The sequence below is a fragment of the Synchiropus splendidus genome, chromosome 5, assembly GCF_027744825.2.
Source record: "Synchiropus splendidus isolate RoL2022-P1 chromosome 5, RoL_Sspl_1.0, whole genome shotgun sequence".
Lineage (NCBI taxonomy): Eukaryota > Metazoa > Chordata > Actinopteri > Syngnathiformes > Callionymidae > Synchiropus > Synchiropus splendidus.
The window spans coordinates 5521871-5543623 of NC_071338.1; the positions used below are offsets into that span (position 1 = coordinate 5521871).

At 42.1% G+C, this 21753-nt stretch overlaps 2 protein-coding genes across 5 annotated transcripts; one reads left to right on the forward strand and one right to left on the reverse strand.

Moving 5' to 3' along the window:
• The first annotated feature begins 299 nt into the window (after nt 1–299).
• Nucleotides 300–7342, forward strand: coasy (CoA synthase). Of its 2 annotated transcripts, none has more exons than XM_053866082.1 (10): nt 300–439; nt 879–1626; nt 2450–2664; nt 2733–2864; nt 3331–3517; nt 4256–4320; nt 4412–4496; nt 5050–5147; nt 5805–5951; nt 6026–7342. In XM_053866082.1, the coding sequence occupies exons 2-10, from the start codon at nt 942–944 to the stop codon at nt 6080–6082; spliced, it is 1671 nt and encodes a 556-aa protein (XP_053722057.1). In that variant the 5' UTR covers nt 300–439; nt 879–941; the 3' UTR covers nt 6083–7342. The 2 variants fall into 2 exon arrangements, with proteins under 2 accessions (XP_053722057.1, XP_053722055.1); XM_053866080.1 differs by having other exon boundaries at nt 3328–3517; nt 6026–7341.
• On the reverse strand, nt 3478–18816 carry LOC128759256 (myosin light chain kinase, smooth muscle-like). Of its 3 annotated transcripts, XM_053866078.1 has the most exons (17): nt 18686–18816; nt 18234–18580; nt 16872–17018; nt 16505–16657; nt 16324–16425; nt 15445–15575; nt 15211–15367; nt 12549–12860; nt 12384–12474; nt 12058–12249; nt 11724–11941; nt 11196–11319; nt 10168–10320; nt 9032–9161; nt 8841–8922; nt 8541–8681; nt 3494–7811 (listed from the first exon to the last, which is right to left on the reverse strand). In XM_053866078.1, exons 2-17 carry the CDS (start codon nt 18388–18390, stop codon nt 7606–7608), a joined length of 2496 nt encoding a protein of 831 aa, XP_053722053.1. In that variant the 5' UTR covers nt 18391–18580; nt 18686–18816; the 3' UTR covers nt 3494–7605. The 3 variants fall into 3 exon arrangements, with proteins under 3 accessions (XP_053722054.1, XP_053722053.1, XP_053722052.1); XM_053866077.1 differs by having other exon boundaries at nt 18234–18732; XM_053866079.1 differs by lacking the exon at nt 16505–16657 and having other exon boundaries at nt 3478–7811; nt 18234–18732.
• Between the last annotated feature and the right edge of the window lie 2937 nt (nt 18817–21753).

A 21753-nucleotide genomic window follows, 5' to 3' on the forward strand; every position in this document is an offset into this window, starting at 1 on the left:
TCTTCATCCAATGTAATTTCTATAGCACGTGTATTCGCCTAATTTCCGATGGATAGCAACCTAATACATTTTTTTACCTTCGTACATCAATTTTGATCATTTCTGCATTGCAGAATCTACGAAGTTCTGTTGTTTAATAACAAAATAATATTTGATCAGACGGGTCAACATTCATATCTCGTTCGAGCTGTGAATAAAAGAACACGAACGACCGACGACTATTAAACTTCGTCTCCCATACTTCATTGCGGCTGCTTGAAGTCCTATCAAATTGCAGCAAATGTGTCACGTGACCCATAATTCACGCGACTGTCATCCGTGGACTTTCTGAGCACGAGCAGTTCGATGGCTAAAGATTAGCCGCGGAGCTGTCCTCTGTGGGACATGTGAGCTGCACCTTTCGTTTCCAGGTTTCTCGCTGGACACACTGTCTGCTCAGGTAAGGATTCCTTTTGAATTTACAACGTCTTATCCGACGTTGCATGTCTGCGTCTTCGTCGTCATTCTGTCATTTGCTATGTGTATTTGAACGTGACATGAGTAAAACTTGAAGTCAAGTACTCAGTCATTTATATTGTTTATTCTTTAAGGTCACAGTTGCCCATTAGCAATTAGCTGGTGCTAGCATGTTTGCCAACCCATTTGCCCTCAAACAGGGTATACGTGTTCAGCTTCGTATTATCACATTTAATGTCGTGTTCTCTTTTGCTGGCATTCTAGTGGCGTGTAAAGCAGAGCGAGCTAGAATAGTAGACGAGAATTGTTTTGCGTGACATGTGGTTGATGGGGAAAAGTGTCGCGTTGTCAGTCTGTTATTCATTTATCATTTATGTCAAGTTCATGTGATTCTACCATTTATCTCTCCTGATTCCCACCAGTGTTCACCTCCCACCAGTCAGTAAAGTATATGCTACTGGGACACAGTCAACACTTCCAGGACCATGTCCATGTTCAGCACAGGTATTCTTGTGTTGACCACACCACTACACGCCCTCCCTCCCCGCCTTGCTCCTGTGCTGAGCTCTGCTGCCCAACTAGTGGACCGCACCCTCTATGTCCACCTTCACCCTGGCCTGAATCTAGGCAGCACCAGCCAGCCTCGACCAGTTTACATTCCACCAGTTTTGGACCTGTCCAACCTCATCACCTGCCTTTACAGCAAAGCTACAGACATATGTGGGCATCTTGATGTTCGCATTTTGCTCAGTAATGTCTGCTCCCATACTGGGGCATCCAGTTGCACCTCATTGTCCAGTGATCCTTTTCTGACACCTCAGTCCCTGTCTCATTCTCCGGATGTAGTGCTTACAGACTTTCTTCTGCTGGACCCAAGTCAGTCCGTGCAGGTGACGCAGCGTTTGGAAAAGTACACTGGTCAGTGTTATGTCTGTGGGCCTGCATTGCACTCTGTGCTGCTACACTCGCAACTCCAGAAACTGCAGAAAAATGAGAATGGTGTGACACAATGTGAAGAATCAGCCAAACCCCTGCAGACGTACAATGATGTTGTTGTTGGAGGGACGTTTGACCGTCTCCATGGAGCGCACAAGACACTTCTCAACATCTCATGCATGCTGGCAAACAGGAGATTTTCAATTGGTGTTTGCGACCAAGCCATGCTCAAAAGTAAGTAAGTGATGTGTTTTTGTACACTAAAAAGCCTTCAAAACAGTAAACTGTTTTTGAGCAGTCTATGGTCTACTTTCATGTTTAGTTTTGTTATGTTTGTTATGTTATGTTTTTATTTAACTCACACTTTTTGTTCTCTGATTTATAACCTAATATGAAAATATTATTGTCTTTTCTACAAGTGTTCAAACTGTGACATTTGTACCAGTGTTGTAAGGTGGTCTTTGATAAATTGATTTTGTACCCATATCAACGGCATGAAGTTCTGACAGTGTAATCATGCATCTGAAATTCTGAACCTGCACAAGACAGATCAGGTGAAACAGGTTTTTATTTTCCTAATGTTTTCGTTCATTTAGCAAAAGTTACACATTTGCAAAACAAGTGACTCATTGGCATGTTGAGTTGCACATTCATGGATTAAGTCAACAACGTGCATGTTTGTACCTGTTTCAAAACGTTTGCTACAATAGCAGCCCTCTAAAAATGTAATGATAATGATACTGTTTGAGTTCAGTACCATAGCCTTATACCATCCCTTGTTAATGTTAAACCTCACACAGCCACCTCTTACGTTTTCTGAGAATTCTGATCTGATCTGATCTGACCTGACTGTAAATCCTGGCAGTGCAATTGGATAACACTCTGCTCGATAGAGTCTGTAATAAATAACCAAGAATAAACTGCAAAAAAAGAAGCTTGCATTTTATGTTGTGTTGCCAAACTGTTAAATCGCTGCCGGAAGACATTTTTAGATTGAGTATTCTTTGTCCTTGCATCATTGATGATTGAACAGATTTTTGTCTGCTCTTCTCCATAGAAAAGGTTTTGAGTGAGCTCATCCAGCCATATTCCTTAAGAGTTCAGAAACTTCAGGAGTTTCTACATGATGTCAAGCCATCACTGCAGATCGAAATCACACCACTAGAAGACCCATTTGGGCCGTCAACAACAGACCCTCTGCTGGAATGCATCGTGGTCAGTGAGGAGACCAGGAGAGGAGGCAACGCAGTCAATCAGAAGCGTATAGAGAATGTGAGTTGGGCCAACTGTAGATCTTGAGCCGTCCACCTGCATTGCTTTCACGTCTGTTCGTCTTTCAGGGTCTATCAGCTCTTGAGCTTCACGAGATCCAGTTACTGAAGGATGTTCACCACACAGAGACAGAAGAGGAGAAGATTAGCTCATCCAGTCTGCGCTCACGTTTGCTGGGAACACTTTTGGTTCCTCCAGAGGTGGGTTGAAAAGGCAAATCACAAGCATGCAAGATGATCACTGATTTACTGATGAGGACCTGTCACAATGAAGGAAACTGGAATTTTTGAAAACGCCTATTTTTGTTTCTTGTTCTACACAATTCCTGTCTCCTTATATTAGTAATCTCAATCCATGATACTAAAGCATGATTGTTATTCACAAAAACTTCACCTGTAATGCAGTCTGTCATGTAAATGACATGCTCAACCGAACTGAGTACGAATACTGTTAGCATACTGTCATTTTACTTGTTTTCGAATCTCTTCTGTCCATGCATTGTTCTCGTTGTCTGGCTTTTACCTCCTGCTAGCTAATTTTTGATGTACAAGTTAAACTTGTGGTTTTTTTTCCATTGAAGGTCAGCTAACACTGTAGTGAAATACAGAACGGGGTGAGTTTTCCATTCATTTTTTTTCATCGACCATGCTGGTATTTCTCCAGAAGAAGCCTGATCTCCCTCTGCGTCCATACATAATTGGGTTGACTGGAGGCAGTGGCAGTGGGAAGACTTCCATTGCTAGGCGGCTGGAGGCCTTGGGCGCCACTCGCATCGACTGTGACCAGTTGGGCCATAAAATTTATGAAGTGGACACCCCAGGGTACCACAAAGTGTTAGAAGAGTTTGGCCAAGGTAAGACGTGCGGAAGACTGACTTTGTTGCTCTGATAAAACTGTAGCATTGCATCCATTTGGGCATGTACAGAAAACTAAACTTTGAAATGGCAGTTAGGCCTCTATTGTGACTGTGAGGTTTCATTAAAATTTCAAACTCAGTCATGAATGAATTGAATCAATGCTTTAATGTCGTGCTCTGAATTCACGTTCATTCATCACAATGTCTATGTCTACATCACTGTGTTTATAGTCCTTTGTTTTTGTAATGTATTCAAATCTAAGTATCATTTGTTACATGTTCAGCATGCATGATTTTTGTTTTTAAAAAGCGCATAAACAATCACCATCAGGGGTCGCTATAGCATTCTGAAGTAAATGCTATACATGTAACCAGTATCTACGAATCTATTGTCTAACATCAACCAGGCATTTGGAATGTTAAATGAAATGCAACAGAATTTATTTACATATTTCTAAAGATCACTTCAGCTATTATTACCTGGCAAACTTTCTATGTGTTAGTGTAGTGGTGGCCGCACTGCAACTCAACACTGCCTTATCACCATCGTAAGCAGTTGTAGATTTGTATTTACTTATTTTCATTATTATTTCCACATTATAGTCGGTGCAGGACTCCCAGGATACCCTTTAATGTGGCAAAAATATATATTTAAAAATGTACATGCAAGATCAGTGGATGAAACTGACATTATTCATTACCCATTCTTATCTAAACATATTTTCTCTTTTACAGATATTCTCAATGAAGATAAAAGTATCAACAGAAGAGCATTAGGAAGAAAGGTGTTTGGAAACCAGGTGATCTTATTTGAGATTTGTACACTTCATTATTACTTTATATAAATCATGTTTCATATGTGTTTAACTTTTTTTGTTGTTCCCCCTGCAGGAACGTTTAAAAGCTTTAACTGATATTGTGTGGCCAGCAATTGCTCTTTTGGTAAAGGACATGGTCAGCCAAGCCAGAGCCGAAGGTACTTTATGAGCCGGCACGCCTGCTACACTTCTTTACAAGACCTGAGAGAGCCTCATGAAAGTTCAGATTTGTTCATTAGAACTGCAGTGAAGACATTAAAATGCATGCATCACAGCACTACGAGTTGAGACATGCTGGTTAAATTGCTGTGTTATGTTGGAGCCGGGGTGTTATTGAGAATATTTTCCCTTGACGTGACAGCTCGTCCCTGGTGGGAACTTAAGACTTTGCATGAATCAAATGTTTTGTCAGCAAAATCAGGCAGTGACTCCCAAGAACCATAGTTTTTCTTCAGATTCGCAGACTTGCCAATTCATTTTACTTTCAACTAGGGCTGGCTGGATATGTCAGGATAATGAGTTGTAATGAGCTGTGATGATTCGGTGTGGCAAGCCGGCGCGGAAGCTTCTCGTAAGAGACAGGAGCCAAGTAGTAGTAGGCTTCAATCACCAGCCTAGCTTTGATCCACATTTTTTCTTCCTTCAACGATACAGTATCAACGGTGTAGTATCAATTTTAACATAACTTCTCATCTTCTTTGTCTCGGTCAGGCAAAGGTGTGTGTGTGATTGATGCTGCAGTTCTTCTGGAGGCTGGTTGGACTGACATGGTTCACGAGGTTTGGGTGACCATCATCCCTGGAGAAGAGGTACTTGGTTTCTGTGTCACTGCTTTTGTGTTTGGAGAGACTAATGGCTCTTGTTGGTGATCATGATGATAAATAGTGTTAATTCTGTCCCGGGTTTTCGTTGATAAACTCCACCAGCACCTATGCTCTATTGTTTTTCCATGCATTCTGGAGAAATGATGTTATGGACAGGCATTACTCTTCTTCCAAACACATGCATTTCCTACAATTCACCGGTCTGAGTCTCAGAGCATAATTTACCCTTTAGGTGTCAGAGTTTTTTTCACTTTGATATCACTTTTAAAGATGAAGTGTGCAATAATGTACAGTGTGTACACTATTGTACACAGTGTACAATATGAGACCGTCATCACTGCTTCCACCACTATTCACTGTGTGTGTTCTCCTGCAGCTTCGACCACATCTGCCGTGTTTTTTTCCATAGTACTACTATCTCCGTCACCGTTCTATTCAGACTAACAAAAGTATTTCTGCTATTCTGTCATTTAGTATTGTTGTGCATTGTGAAAATATCACTAGAATAGAACAGCTGTGACTGTATAGTGAGAACATGTGAATTGAGCTTTGAAACAAGCTGTGTTTCTAGTTCACTGTACAATTAGTTGTCGTGTGAAATTTCCACATATGTTACCAGAGTTTGACTGTCTTGCTTGTCAGGCTGTGCAGAGAATAATGCGGCGAGATAAGATTTCCACCCAGGAAGCTGAGCGTCGACTACAGAGTCAGTGGTCCAACACCAAGCAGGTGGAGCATGCTAATGTGGTCCTCAGCACTCTATGGGAACCAGAGTTCACCCAAAAACAGGTAAAATAAATTTTAAAAATCAGCCTCTGGTCATATTTGTTGTGGTGAAACATTGCTTGTTTTTGACACCGAAGGTTCTAAAGGCCTGGAATCTTCTGCAGGAGCGAGTCCAACAGAGAGAGAATCAGTAAGAATGTCCTGTCGACGGCCTTAATAGTCTGATGCTGCAGAAACGAAACACACCTGACCTCCTTGATCAAGACCGAGTGCCTGATAGTGTCACCTGATTTTTAAATCGAAATTTTGTGTAGCATTCGGGGTACAAAAAGATGATAATCATGTCAAGTATGTAGTAGCTCAAAGAGCTTTCTGCCATAAACAGTCCTGTCCTACTCTTCAGCCATAATAAAGTATCTAATTATTTTATTTTTAATGTTATGTAGCCTTCAGTCCGTTAACATCAGGAAAGGTAGTCTTCCCACCAGCTCTAAACTGCTCAGCGCTGTGATGATACTGACGTGTGGCAGCTTAATATTTGGTGGGAGCTGCTGTGTTAAAGAGGAGCAAATATCAATTGATATTTTTCATGTGTTGACAGAAAAGGGTGTCCTGACATTTCTGTTTGTCGTTAAAGAGAATTCTGAAGTCATTTAAACGTTTTATATGTAACTGAACGATTTTAACTTGTATTGAGAGTTGGTCCACCGAGTTGAGGTCAGAGTATGATTTCAAAAAGTTTCATTTGCACATCATCCCTGAGCTTTATGTACAGAATGAATGATTCTGTGTATGTTGTGTGTGTGCGAGCAGCGAAAGCAACGCAAGAAAATGCAGAAATAATGCATTATGTAATCGTGAAATAAAATGAGTCAAGATAACAAAGCCAGAATGAAGATCTTATTTCTGTAACAAACCATCAGTTGGAGAAACGGGAAGGGAAAATCAAACCATTTTGGCCACGTTTAACACTCGACTTTATCCAAACCTGACCAGGGATCGTCTGCCTGTTGCATGCAGACATGTTCTGACTACGGTCACCGTGGCTGTTTCACACAAGTCATCCTGTTTATTCTAGTCTGCACCAGGTGGACACAATCGCTTTCCTATAACTCTTGTCTTCTGTATCAAGTGAAAGGCCGTTGGTCTGATTCTCCCAGTATGGGTCCAATAAGTCACAGTATTTGATGTAAAGTGAAATGCCTTTCATGATCCTCCATATCAACAGCTTTGCTTTCAGTAGTTGTGAAATGGGATATGATGGAAAAGTCAAGCTAAAATTTGGTCGTGAGATGTACTGTACTGGCGAGACGTTTCCTGCCTCAGTGTCCCCTCATTGGGTTCCTACTACATTTAACACCAGATCACCAGAATCCACAGAACCTGGGCGTCTCACTTTGTCGCTATTGTCTCGCACTATGAATTCCCGATTAAAAATATCTACTCAGATCTACTTTCTGCTATTCTGTCATTTAATGTTACTAGGCAGTGTGAAAATAACCCACGTGTTCAACAAAATATACTTTTATTATGAGGTAAAATTTGCATGGAAAAAAGTGTTAAGGGTCAAGTGAATATCCAGTAGAACAGCTGTGGCTTTTGATGAAGCCAACACAGGTGACGGTGTGAGCCAAGCAGGTGGATGAGTGAATGTTGATAAATGTGTTCAGTGTTTTACACCCTACAAAATTCAGTTCCGTTTTCTGTCTGAACCAGCTCACTTTGACACCCTGAGCTGAGCAGAACACATGGCTTGTCCTACTTTGTTGCTGGCTCCGCAGACATAAACACCAGAGTCTGACGGCTCCAAGTCGGAGAGAACAAGAGAGCAGGTGCCGTCGTCTTGTACAGTCGCTGTCACTCTGGAAGAACCACACACTGGCATCTCGTTGTGGAGCCACTTGACCTCAGGCAAGGGGTAACCTGGTGGCAACATGGGAAAATATAATGCATGTGTCGTAGACTGCTGCATACATTTTGACCAGCAGATGGTAGCAGCGGGCCTCAGCTAAACGTTGCTAGCGCGCGCGCCCCCCACCACCACACACACACAAAATAATTAAGTGCTAATGCAAAACTTATTTTTTAAGCAAAATATTACAGCACTTGAGTGACAGCAGACTACCGTGGTGAGCTGCGAGTGGACTTGGAGTTGTTGCCCTTCAGGTTAAACAATTGGGCAGAAAATGGAATCAAACATTGACCATTCTTAACTGAATAAAAGGTGGAACACAAAAGTGAGCATATCAAAAATAGCTTCATTTGTTAATAAAAATACACAAAAGGCAAATAGTAGAAATGTTACCATGATTTTAAATAAAATTACAAACTAGCACACACAAAGCTGGGATTATTACAGCATGGTAACTGTACCAAAGTTGAGTTGTCTGTTAAGGATTGTATGGTAAACGGCCTATTAGGTCAAACATGACCGTCTTGGAAAGCTTGGAGGGGGACAGACTGGCACCTGACAGAATTTGTCATGATCTTGTTAACTCAGTGTTTCATAATTTCCAAGCTGGAACCAGAAATACATTTTTCTCAATAAGTTCAATAGGCAGAAATATTAAGTTCCACTTGTGTTACAAATACTAATAAGTAATAAGTGTAAATCTGAGGTCTCCTTCAGATTCTTGTTACATCTGTGTTTACCGTGAACTCTGCATGTCAGGTTAGCTGTGGCCCCTCTTGGAAAAGCCACGTCCTTCAGGGGCTGCTGAAAGCGAGGTTCACTCTGCAGCTGCTTGTCCAGAGACTGGATGGCCTCCTCTGCTGCTGGGCTCCAGCATGGCTCTGCATGAAAGACACCGTGGTGAGGGGGGGAACAAAACAAGACTGTCCTGATCATAAAGAAGCTAAACTTGATGTGACAATCTGAAATTGTGAGTCATCTGACGTATTCAGACGCAGCTCCAGGGGTGTTCTGCATGTGTGTGTGTTTATCAGTCTTACCCTCTGACAGCCCGCCAGGAGAGTCTGGCCTGCTGGAGAGGTTAGACATCCGCTGCAGGGCCAAAACAGCCTTGCCAGTTTTCTACAAGTGAAAAGGACAAGCATCTCTGAATCCAGATTTGTGAAGCAGCCTCTGGCTGGTGATGAACAAAAGGTTTTAAAAGGTCATAAAGAGATTAGAAAACAGTTACCTTCCACTTGCGCTTGGCCAGGAAGCGTCTCATCTTCTTCTTATTGAGGGACTTTGTCTGGCGGCGGGACAAAGGTGTGAAAGAAACTATCCAGGGGTGGTAGAGGGCTTCTGTACAGGACAACCGACATCTACAGACAAGGAAGATGAAACGGTCAGCAGACAAGCAGCTCAGCTTCTTTGACAAAACATTGGATTATTTCATTCTGTTTGCGCACTGAAACACGTCAGCGAGGACGCGCTGCTGTTGAATGTCCACTTGATGGTGAGCACATCTGAACAGCTCTCACTGCTTCACTTTTCCTTACTTCAACTCTTTAGGTCAGCAAACTGCCATTTTCATTGGTGAAGACAGGACTCTTAATAAATTATCTTAACTATCTTAATAAAAATATATATATGCCAGTTCCAGCAGGAAAAGCTACTGCAATGTGAAAGAAAGTACTATCTAAATTTACTCAACATTCTGAGAATAAAGATAAAGAATGAGCAAAACACAATGGAGAAAATGAAAATGTATTGGGCCACACTGTATTTTTAGTAGAGCTGTCAATAGATAAAAAAAAAAATTAATTAATCTCAGTGAATTGCAATAAAGCTAAATTAACTCACAATTAAAGGCAAATTGGTCACATATTTTGTGTCTGTTCTAAATGTAACTTAAAGGAGGATTTATAACATGTTTGTGCTACTATCAACACAATAATGTTTACAATGTCGTTGACTTGAGATGTTGGAGTGTTGTAGTGAACAAATGCTTGCATCACTGGCCACCTTTGTGTTGATAACATCTTCCTTTAAGTTACATTTAGAACCGATACAAAATGTGGGATTCATTTTCCATTAGTCAGGAGTTAACACAGCTTAAGTGTGATTCATTGGGATTCAAACATTTTATCCATTTACAGCCCTCAATTTTAGAAGCCTCTTGTTTTAAATCAAAAATGTTGCTGCTCATGAAACTCAGAAGCGACCAACTGATAAGATATAATGAGGATCATAATACATAGTTATGGCCCAACCATGTGAGGACAAAAATGTTTGAGTTGATCCTTGTGAAAGCATTGATCTGCCTCTTCAGTGTAAGACACAACTTTACAGTTATTATAAATAGATTTGGGATCAAGATGCGCCGACCTTTGATCCTTTTGGAGCAGAGCTCTGATGAAGTCTTTGGCTTGGTCCGAGAGGACCTCAGAACTTTCCTCGTCAAACTGGTAGTGGGCAGCAGTCACAAGGGCGTAGGTTTCATGATCTGTGTTTCCTTGGAATGGAGATTCTGAACACAACCTGGGACAGCAGACGGCAGAGTGCTCAACAGGTCCAATGTGTCTTTGTTAATCTACATGTCATAGAGGATTTAAACTCAAACAGTGGAGTTCATTTCAATTCTTGCAAATGTCTGGGCAGGAATGTCAACTGAGGGGGAAAAAAAGTCGTTCTGGAACACTTTTTTTTCCACATAAATGTTTCATCTCACAAAAATGAAGCAACATAGCCAATACTTTTCTATTCAAGTCCGTGTTGCCATTACTGTTAGAGAGCGATGCATCTCACTGGAGACAATCTTTGTTCATGATGTCAGTACCTTTCCTGACGTGTTCAGTCGTTCGGTTTCCCACCTTGAGCGAGAGAGTGCATCCACCGAGTCCCGATGCAAGTCTCCTTCATGTCTAAATACGTTGTGCCACCGGTCTGCGACCACCGGGAGTAGAAGATGGGCCGCCCGCAGCTCGGGACTCAGCTCTTGCTACACTCATCGTCGTTTTTAGTATCTGCACTGATCGTTACCTTTTGTGGATTTTTTTGTTCGTGTGTATTACAAATGGAACCGTCTTGCTCTGCAACTTGACCTAAAAGCATGGGTTGTGATCAATTGAACAGATGCTTAAAAAACAGATAGACGTTAATTTATTATTCTTTTTTTTCTACATTTTTAGCGGTGATAAAAAGGAACAACAGGTTGCTATTCGCCTTTTAGCCAGCAGATGTCACCAAATAATCGGTGCAGCCGCCTGACCTACTTTCTACTTCGAGACTGCATTTCCCGTTATCATCGACGACCGGTCAAATGTGAGATTTCTGATCAGTTTTGATGCATTAATAGAAGAAATGGTGTGCAATGGTAAATCCTCTCACGACTGCACGTATCCAGCCTTACTCACAAAAGGAAGCAGATCACTCCAATGCTCCACATGTCGGTCTTCAGGCTCACTGGCTCATAGTTGATCACTTCAGGGGCCACATATTCGGGGGTTCCATGCATCACCAGGAGAGGTTTACCCTCCTCTGCGGAACACAACAGTTATTTCACAATGAGAAGCCAGACATTTTGAGTCAGCACATGGTTCACAAGTCCAAGATTTTCACTCATTTTCTCATTTAATTTTATTCTCGACCACAATGACTAGGTTCATGTCTTCTGTGGAGGTTTAAGACCAGCACGACGCTGGTGCAGGGTCTGTGCACGTGCCTGCTATTCTGCCATTTGAAAAAGCGGATTGTTGCTCTCTGTCATCATGTTTTCATGAGCGACGTGCTGCTGTGACGGTCTGTGCTCAGGGTCTTCCCCACACGGTTGGAATGATTATCGTTCACAGATCTTTGACATCTTGCTTGTCACTTGTTCTCACCACATGGCAGTTGTGTCTGGAAGCCCACAGCTGGTGGTGTCAAAGGTTTGACTGACTCACCCAGAGTGCTGGCCAAGCCAAAGTCAATGATTTTGATCTGAGTTCCAGTGGTGTCCACGCACACAATGTTCTCTGGCTTCAGGTCCAGGTGCACAATGTTTTGCTTGTGCACAAACTGCATGCCCTCCAGGATCTGACGGACGTAGCGAGCGCTGGTCAGCTCTGTGTGTTCGAAGTTATCATCCACCAGGCGCTCAAAGAGCTCCCCACCAGCAATGCTGCAGAGATAGAGCAATGCATCAGACAGGAGTGTGCGATTATGATTTTTAGAATTCTCCAAGAGGAGGAGAAGAAAACATGAGTGTGGAATGAAAACATTTTGCTGGGTGCTTACTACTCCATGACCATCACCAGCTCTGAGCGTGTGTCGTAGGCAGCCAGGCACTGGACCAGCCTCGGGTGGTGGAGGCGGTTCATCAGCTTGATCTCCTGACGTGCAGCTGACGTTTTGGATTTAAAGAACTTCCCAGCACACACTTGGCCAGACTCTTTGTGGGACAGTTTGAACACCTGACCAAACTTCCCACTGTGAAAGAGACAAACTGAATTACTCGCTTGATCCGATTTATTCATGTTCCAGCCCTGCCGTTAGAACCAAAGGCTTCTTCACAGAGCCATCGAGACTGTGGATGCTAGCTGGACACAGGAGGAAACTCTTACAAGCCCAGCTTTTCCAAAACGTTGTAATGATCTCTGACTTTGTGTTTGGTGTCGATGGTTACGGTCGCATACGTCTCTTTCTTTTCTTCTTCTAAGAAGGAAAAACATGTCACCGGTCAGCCACTTATTTTACGTTGACAAAACGCAATATTAACTCGGACTCACTTGTCTCAGACATGGTGACACAGTCTGACTGCAGACTCGGCTCACTGACTCCCGCAGAGTTGTAGGCACGCACTCTGAAGCGATATTGAGCCTGAGGCTCCAGGCCTGCACTGACCTGGTATGAAGTGCTCTTACAGCGGCTGGCGACCTGAGTCCAGCTGTCAAGCTCCCCTAGACCCTCCTGTCTCATCTCCACGATGTAGCCCTGCACAGCTGAGCCTCCATCATAACTGGGACCCATCCAGGACAAGACCAGGGACTGAGTGGACAGTTGGGACACCACAGGGTGGGAGGCCGGAGGCTCAGGCCGATCTGTGGGAGAGAGAACGTTTTGGTGGCCTCAGTCAAGCGTTGTATTCCATTAGACTGAGGACAAATCTTGTAAGATCTGAAACCCACATGTTTAGAACCGACACATTCTATGCACATATAAAGTTGTTTTTAAGATGGTGATAGACAAGAGACTCTACTTGAATGTTTTTACTCTCACCTTTAAAATGAGGTGCAGTGAAGTGATTCTTATTTAACCAGACATTTAAGGTTTATCGCTGCTGCAGCATCAGTTGTCAGCAGCGTCTACTCCAAAACATTCCAAACACTGATTCATCTGAACACAGCTGTGTTTGGGCCACATTGTTGACAGAGGAAGTAGTGTGCTGAAGAGAAGGATGGGTGTGATCAGAGTTGTTAAGGAACAGTCATTGGATCAGTTCACCCCTACTAAATAATTTGGTGACTTGTCACCATAATTTATCTGTCCTGCCTCAAATAACGCTAAATATGCTGATGTGAATCAGCTAGACCAGTCATTCTTAGCCATAGGGCCGGGGTTGGGCCGTGGGCGCCTCCTACAGGACTACTACATTTTCCTTTTTGTTTTACATCTCTGGGCTGTGAGATGCTTGGTTTTGAATACATTTGTCACACATGGTCACATTTGTCACACATGTTCAGTTCATTAAAGCACTGAACATTTACATATATCTTCTTTAGAGTTTTATTATCTTTATTTTATTCAGAATTTTTACACGCCAATGCCAGCAACAGCCTGACTATAATTTGCTGGTGTTTAACTACATTCATGTTTTGTGGCATTAAAACTACTCAAGCGACAAACTACAAATTTGGCCGGTAACGTGGAAAAATTAAATCTGAAAAAAGACCTGTTGTTGCAATGAGTAGTGAAATATGTTCCTTAAATTGCCATAATCTAAGTTTCCAATCAGTACAAACAGGTTGCTCTCTATCCACCATTATGTAATGAACTGCACGCTCCTGCAGTGTCCTCAGGAGGACAAAAAGCTAAATGTCGCGACATCCATGTTCTAGAAATGTGTGCCAAAAAAGTCCCGGGCCATTAAGCAATGTTGCTTACCAGTACCTCTACCAACTACATTTCTACTAAATCTGTTCAAACTACTTCCAAGCTGGACTGTATGCACTTTGAGCTATGCCTGCAAAATATCTTGCCAAACATCAAGGTATTTTTCAACATAATGACAGACTTCTAAATTCGTTTTGCATGAAAACTAATAATCAACTTGAAACTTTGTTCTTGTAAGACGTCTCAGACATGACTCCTGACATTCAGTCAACTTACAGGACCAGCTACATTGAGTGATGAGCTTTCAAGACTTAGGCCTAGCAGCAGGTTCTGAGGGCCCTCTACCATGAAGTGGCCCCCAATGACGAAGTGAATGACGTTCCTAAGAATTGGGACAGCGCTTCATGATGTTAGGCTTTACTTCTGTCACGCGCAAAGACAACGTAAGCGTCAGTGGCTGCCGTGGTGTGTTTTCTTTACTGTATATTGAGCTGTCGAGACATTTTGGAAATGCCAGCTCCAGTGTTTTTGCAACCTTCTTGCATCAGCACTGATAATCTTACTAAGTTTGGCGAACCAATGGAGAAGAAATGGGCAGCCGAAACTGGCTACACTGCTCACTGATTTTTCGGCGATACACCTGATAGAGGTATGTCGAGGTTAACGTTAGCCTGATTGCTAGCTGACTGCTAAGAAAAAATAACACACTCAATGTTGTATTGTTAATTTTATCAGAAACGATAGACCCTTTAGGTCACTAACAGCTTGTACGAGGAGAAAGTAAACAAAAGGAAGAATAGTGCTCATGACTAAAATGTCCTTGTTGTCTTATCCCCCACTGTTTCCAAGTCTTGTTTTTCAATTCACACTTTGGTATCCTGCAAATCTATCCGCACTTCATCTTTCCACTTTGTTTGAAGTCAACTCCAGAGCCACCTTGGTTTGAAGGGATCATTCCAAATGATGAACGGCGAGTGCCCTCGGTCTAGTATTGGCACACACTACTCTCACATGGGAACGTGCAAACCCGAGCGTTCGTGCCAAAAACAAGTCTTAAGGTGTGAATTGGGACAGGCCCTTTAAACAACTAGAAAAGCATCATAGGGCGGTAGCTTCCTTCCACGTACTCATGTACATTCAGAATGATCAGGAACATTTACATGAACACTTTCCTTATTCCATTAAAATCTGCCAAATGCGATGGAAAATATGCAGTCACAAAATTAATACGAGCATTTTCTCTCCTTGTAGCATCTATGACCTTTTTTGCTGACTTGTACCAACTTTCTAAAGTATTTCTCAGACTGTGTGACTTGACTCCAGCATCTGGCGTCTTACCAACAACGCTGAGGGAGACCGTGTGCTGCGCTGATCCTTGTCTGTTTCTGACCACAAGAGTGTAGGAGCCGGTGTCACCACTACACGTCTGGGGGATCTGCACACTGCTTCGACTCTCGCTGCTGCTCACAGACATCCTGGGTCCTTGTTCCAACACCTGTTCAGGGGACAGGATCCGGCTTGAGTTGAAGCTGAAACCACACTGATCATTTATACAAGCACATAGATTTTTACGTTGTCTCTGTTGAAGATCCAGCAGCAGGCCACAGGCGTGGAGCGGCTCCTGAAGTCACATAACAAGCTGGCTGGCTCTCCAACTCTGACCTCCACCTGCTCCGGTGGCTCCAAGAACTCAACGGGAGGCTCTGCGTAGAAGCAAGACAGTTTAAAAAAATCGTTCATTAGTTCTCCGGTCCTTGACAGAGATATTCACCACAAACACAAACAGGAGAGAATTGTTTCAGAAATCCCGGGAGCGATGGGCGATAAGGAAGTGATACAGGTGTGTGCCGTCATGGCAGATTACATTTCAGCCATTCAGCTGTGAGCCTTTCCCGCCCAACAATCCAGTCCTGCTGACAGTTTTTCCAGTGTTCCACTTGTGCTTGCAAACCTGTCAAGGTTTTCCCTGTTTTTGCAAGTGGAGTGCGTAACAAAAATAGTAATAATAAAAAATGTTTCGATAGTAGTGTGTTCAACCTCGATACCAGACTTATTATATCCAGCTATTAATTTGAGAATATTTATATTTAAACCCCTCGCTCTGAACAGTCTCATGATCAGAGTGCTTACGTTCTTGTGGAATTAATACTGTACAAATTCACCTAATTCATTGTGTGGAGATCCAAAATGCCAACTCTTTGACCTCCGTATGTGCTCCAGGCTGAGGGCGAATTGAATGCATCACTGGAACCCCAGATTGCAAAGTGGGTGCAGTTGGCACTTAAACATGACCGCTTTGTCTTTCAGGTCTAAAATCTTTGACAAAAATGAGGTATAAAAACTCACTGCTGCAAATTTTCTAAATGAAAGAATATTTGACTGTTAGCGGGAAAACAAGAAGTTTGTGGATGAGTAAACAAGAATCACTTCAATCAGGAAGTGCAACAATACCTTCACTAGATCCCAACCTCTTTGGTGTTGAGGCCAAGTCTGTGCTCTCACTCTCCCGGTGCAGCTTCTGGTTACTGTCTACGTCTATAGTGGGCACGTTCTCTTTTGAAAGTACAGAGGCAACAGTAATGCTGGTTACGACAAATGCCACAGATTGAGTTTCAGTAGGTTACATAAGTACCTGTGATATATAGCTGAGCGCTACATGACTGTTTCCCTGCAATGTTCTCAACCACACACGTGTAGGTCCCAGCATCTCCAGGTTTACACTTGTTCAGGGTCAAACTTGCAACTCCATTTATGAAGAACGTCTCACTGTTAGGCACTTTACTGCCTAAAAGTATATTAAGAATAACAAAAGCAATCAAAGCACCGCAACAAACAAGAACTGCAGACAGAGAGAAAATGACTGGTTCCGGTGAAATCATCTGCCTGTGCGGCACATGCCATTTTAAAATCATAAACATTGAAATCTTAGCAAGCTTAATGTCTCTTAGTTAGTAAATAGTTTCTTGTTTGATTTGTTTCAATATGACTTTGTCTTTTACCATTGTGCAGCCAGGAAGCACTGAGAGGTCGACTTCCTGTGATCACAGCTTGAAAAACAGCATCACTTCCTGCGCTGATGGTGCAGTCATTCAGTGGGGTCTGGAAGTGAGGCCCATCCAGGGACCGGACCTCTGTCTCCTTGACATCTGTGCAAAGAACACTTGGGTCCATATTTATCAGCACAGCACAACCTTTGTTATCATTCAACTCCAGAAAACATTTGATCCGCTTCATTGTCAGGCCGCAAGTTTGAAATTTTCAGTGCTGGAATATCCGGCCTGGTGGGGAAAGAACCGGAATCCTGCCTCTGTGTTTACTCACAGTGTTGGTGGGAAAATGTGATACGAGCACAGGTCACAGGGAACATTGAAATAGTCGTGTGTGTCAGTCAAAGTTTTTGTCTATCAATGAGAAATAGCCAAGTCAGTCAAGTCACTTGGCGAATGATGGCACACACTCGCTCAATTACCATCAACCATGTGATGCAGAGTCCAGGCACCCCGTCAGTTTACACTAAATCGTGGCAGATTAGTCAATATGCTTTGGTTTGTGTCTGGTTTACTTTATTTCAACTAGCTCATCACTTGAAGGTAATGAAACTGTCAAAAACAGGAAAATAAAAGCCACACAAAGACGCAGTTTGTCCATGGGTCAAAATATAAAGTGTGTGACAATTTTGGACGACAAATTTTTTTAATTATTGTTTTTCCCATTCTATATCACACAGAATGCATGTTGATGGAGAAAATATCAAGCAGCAGGATGAAAAATAATAACAAAAAACAACATTTTCCCTCACAATTTAAAATATCGATGCGTTCTAAAGTAATCTTTGCACAAATGTATCTTACTATTATGAATTAGTAAGTCAGGGAACAGAATATTTGGATGGATTTTGGTCATCTTGATTTTTGAGTTATGTTTTTTTTTATCTACTAAATTACTTTAGATATTACATTTACCATTTTTATGGCTCCAGAATATTTTCCTCCAATATTTGTGTATCCATGTAAATTTAAGGTGGATTTGTTTTTTTACTGTTGTTTTATTGCTGTGCATGACATGTTTTATGATTGTTTTATTGTTTTTTTAAAGTGGTTTAACGAGTCGCACTTGTCAAAAAAAGCGCTGTTAAAAAGCGCTGTAAATAAATATTGCTCTTCGTAGGTTGTTTGTTGCTGCTTTTTGGATACTCAAGGACACCATAGTGAAAGGAGTGGCATTAATTGTTAAGATAAAAAAGTCTAAGCAAACCATGAGATGTACCTGATTTCTTCCAAGATTGATATGTGAGTAATGGTGTTGTTTGACATCAAATATCTATTTCTCTCAAGCATGATGTTTTGCTGTTTTTTATTTACCTGTAACTGCTGAAACTCCCAGCTTGTTGTGTCCCATCAGTGTCTTCTTAGTTGCCTGTCCATTCTCTGTCTTCTTGGTCCGAATGACTGGAGTGGTCTGAGACTTGAGGGTCAAGTGGAAGGTAGAAACAAAAGTCCTTGGCTTCCTCTCATCCATCTTCCAGGTGAACAGGCTCGCTCAGTAATCAGCCAGGTCTCAGAGCAAAGTCATCCAAACTGGTGTGAGGTTGAACTGCTGCATGCTCTTTGTGTCACACATGGCAGCAGGAGGAGCCTCCAAAATCACAACCCACACAGGAAGCTACTGCCTTCAACACGGGCCCAATTAAAAACACTCACACATGTCGCTGAGGGTTGAGTGAGAAGGTAAAATCAGAAGTAGCCAAACAAAAGTGCTGACAGAAAGTAAGTGTCAAACAAAGAGCAGGAAGAGAATGGCTTGTTCTCCTCACCTCCACAGGACAGCCCCCTCCCTGTAAACAACAATCTTCTCAAAAGCCAGAGCAAACCCGACTGTCGGGAATCAGGCTGAGCCAGTAGGACAACTTTCCACCTGTAATTCTCCTCACAACAGCTAGAGGAAACCACATTAAAGGGTGGTTTCGGCAACTTCAGTGGGAGGCTGTGAGAAAGAAAGTAGAGAAGTGGGACACCTGAATGCAGCTGGGAAATCTCCCTGGGCTTTAATGGGCGTGTCAAAAGCATAACCTTCCTTTTTGTTGAAGATTTGCTCCCCGTGAGGCCAGAGGACCTGGCCTGGATCCTTTAGTTGGTCTTTTCCTCTCCAAAACAATGAAGTCTTGTCCTGTAGTTTTGTATTTCCTTGCAGTATAAACGTGTTTGACGACAGTTGGTGTTTAACGAATTGCTTTGTTGGAGCAGCTTTGGGACTACATTGGATTCTACAGGGGATGGCATCGCTAAGGAGTGATAATGAAGATAGATGTGTTTCAGGCCACTGGAATTTGGTAAAGCTTGCTCATTAGACTTTAAGATGTTCTGCTGATAGAGTGCAGGACTTTGTAGGGATCTAAAAAGTGGCATCCAAAATCAAGTCAAGATTAATTTGACACCCGAGCATGCACTGGTCTCACCCTTTCACAACTGCATGGGAATTCAGCGTCACAAATTCAATACTGTATGTTTTTGACTTACAGCAATATAATACAGTGAACAGTGATTCAAAAGTTGTTTTCGCCTTTATGTTGCGTAGGCACCTGAGTTTCATACCATGTACTGTCCAGCGACTCATTGGTCAGCCATTGTCATCAAAAACTCATTTCTCATTGCTTAAACACACACACGAACACACACCCATGTCTGTTTCAATAATTTTGCGAGGACCTATTTCAGTGAAGACCATCATTGTCCTCACTATGTTGATTAAAAACTTGTCTCATAGGGGTTCTCACAAAGAAGTACAAGACCACACACACGTTTGACCGCGGCTGTACTGAAAAAAGACCTGAAAGTGAGGCATGACACAAATGTAGATTATTGTTGCACTGAACACTCCAACTGCGTAGTCAGAAGGTCAGAGAACAATTGTATGTTGAATCACTCAAAACAACTACAATAATGTAAAAATCTGCATGAAGCAACTGCTGTTCAGGGGCCGTGTCTGGGTCAGTGGGGGCCAGGGAACAGTTCTAGGAAAGACTTATAAGGTCTGGTATGTGCAAAAGCGGTACCATGTGGTGGGAGATACGGACTTCACTACGAACGGCTGGAAACTTGGTGATTGATGGAGAGGCCTTGGACAATGCTGCTCTGCTAATGACTGACAGACTCGCAACAGAAACGTTGCCCAGTATCAATAGAAAGCACTGGCTTTGTTTTATTTCTGCTCTCAGTCGTGTAATGTTGAACACATGTTCCTCACTTTTATTGAGACGTCAAGAGTTACAGAAAGCAGATTAGATACCATCAGCATTAAACATGAGGCCGTATCTCAGAGCATTGATCTGTTTGAACTCTTGGTACATTCCTCAGTGAGAACCCTCTGTGGCCGCTAACTGTGGTATTGGACAGTGAGACAGAATTGATCCTGACTGCAGTTAATCTCCACATACCGAGTTGCTGGACATGACTGTTATCATGGATTCCTCCGAATCCTGGAATTCAAAACAGGAAAAGCCCAGAGTGGGAGAGGCAAAGCTGTTTTTCTCTTTTCCAGTTATGGTAATGATTACACTTCCTGCCCACAAGAATCCACTCAAACACATGCAGACTGTGTGTTAATCATCTGGCGCTGCATCCTGTCTCACGCTGTAGTCAGCTTCAGTCCCAGCCGCTTTTACTATTGAGGTGATCTCTCCGCAGTCCGCTCCCTAAGCAGCCTGTGCTCTCAAACTTTGGCTGTCAAGATGACAGAGCAGCTGGGGTAAAACAACGCACTACTCATTTGGAACAACAAATTGATAAGTAGATATACTTCAATAATCCCAGCATGCTAAATTACAGATGATGGGCAGTGACAGATGAATCATAATACATATGGTGTTGGCAACTGTGCACTGTTAAGCACAAAACTGCTTCAAGTTAAGATACCCATCTAAAGTGGGTGCTCAGAATATGCAGTGTAACCCAGAGTTTGTCCCATTGTCACAGTTTCAACAACCTGCAGCTGGAATGAAAGATGCAGCAACCATCTATCCATGATCATCTTCTTTCTGCTTTTGACTGGGATCTTAACATGTTTTACTTTTTAATATCTCTGTATGCGCTGCTACTCCGTTCCATGTATAAGTTAGAAGAGGGGGATACTGTCAAATAAAGAAATACAGAAAATGGTGAAACATTGGTTTAAATACACCAGCCATTTGAGTCATGTGAACACTTTGAAGATGGGAGGACAAGGGGAGGTCAAATGCAACAGACAAACCCATAAAAAGCTCAAACCCATGAGAGAGAGAGAGAGCAGGAGAGTGAATTCGATCTGGCTCTCCACGTTGAAGGTCGTTTAACATTTGAATACGGTCAGGATCAGGACCAAAGCTATGGCAGTTGCAAGTATAATTTCTACACTTTTGCCGCTTTATATCAGTAAATTTAACTATGGTGCTCATCATTAATAATTCACAACTTAGCAGGTTGAAACACACTGAAATTCAGAAAATAACTTGATTAGAAGACATTAGAATTACTGGAACCTTGTGCTATTTTATCTCCTTGTTAAAAGGAGAAAATTGATGGACAATTAAACTTCAAAATTAAACGTCTATTATCAAGTTGTCTTGCTTGTGTTCTCCTAGTTTGACTGTTGTATTTGTGTTTAACAATTATAGTGCTTTGAAATGTAGTATTTTGATGATGGATTATTGAGTGCTAAATGATGATGATGGATGGATGGATGGATGGATGATGGATGTCAACTTAGTTTATATCAGATAAGTCAATATAGTGATTAACGTTTTCACAACTGTAATGAAGGAACAAAAATAAATAACTAAATAAATGTGTCAAAGGAACTTTAACCAAGACCTAAAACAGGAACATTATTAAATTAAATGTAAAAAAG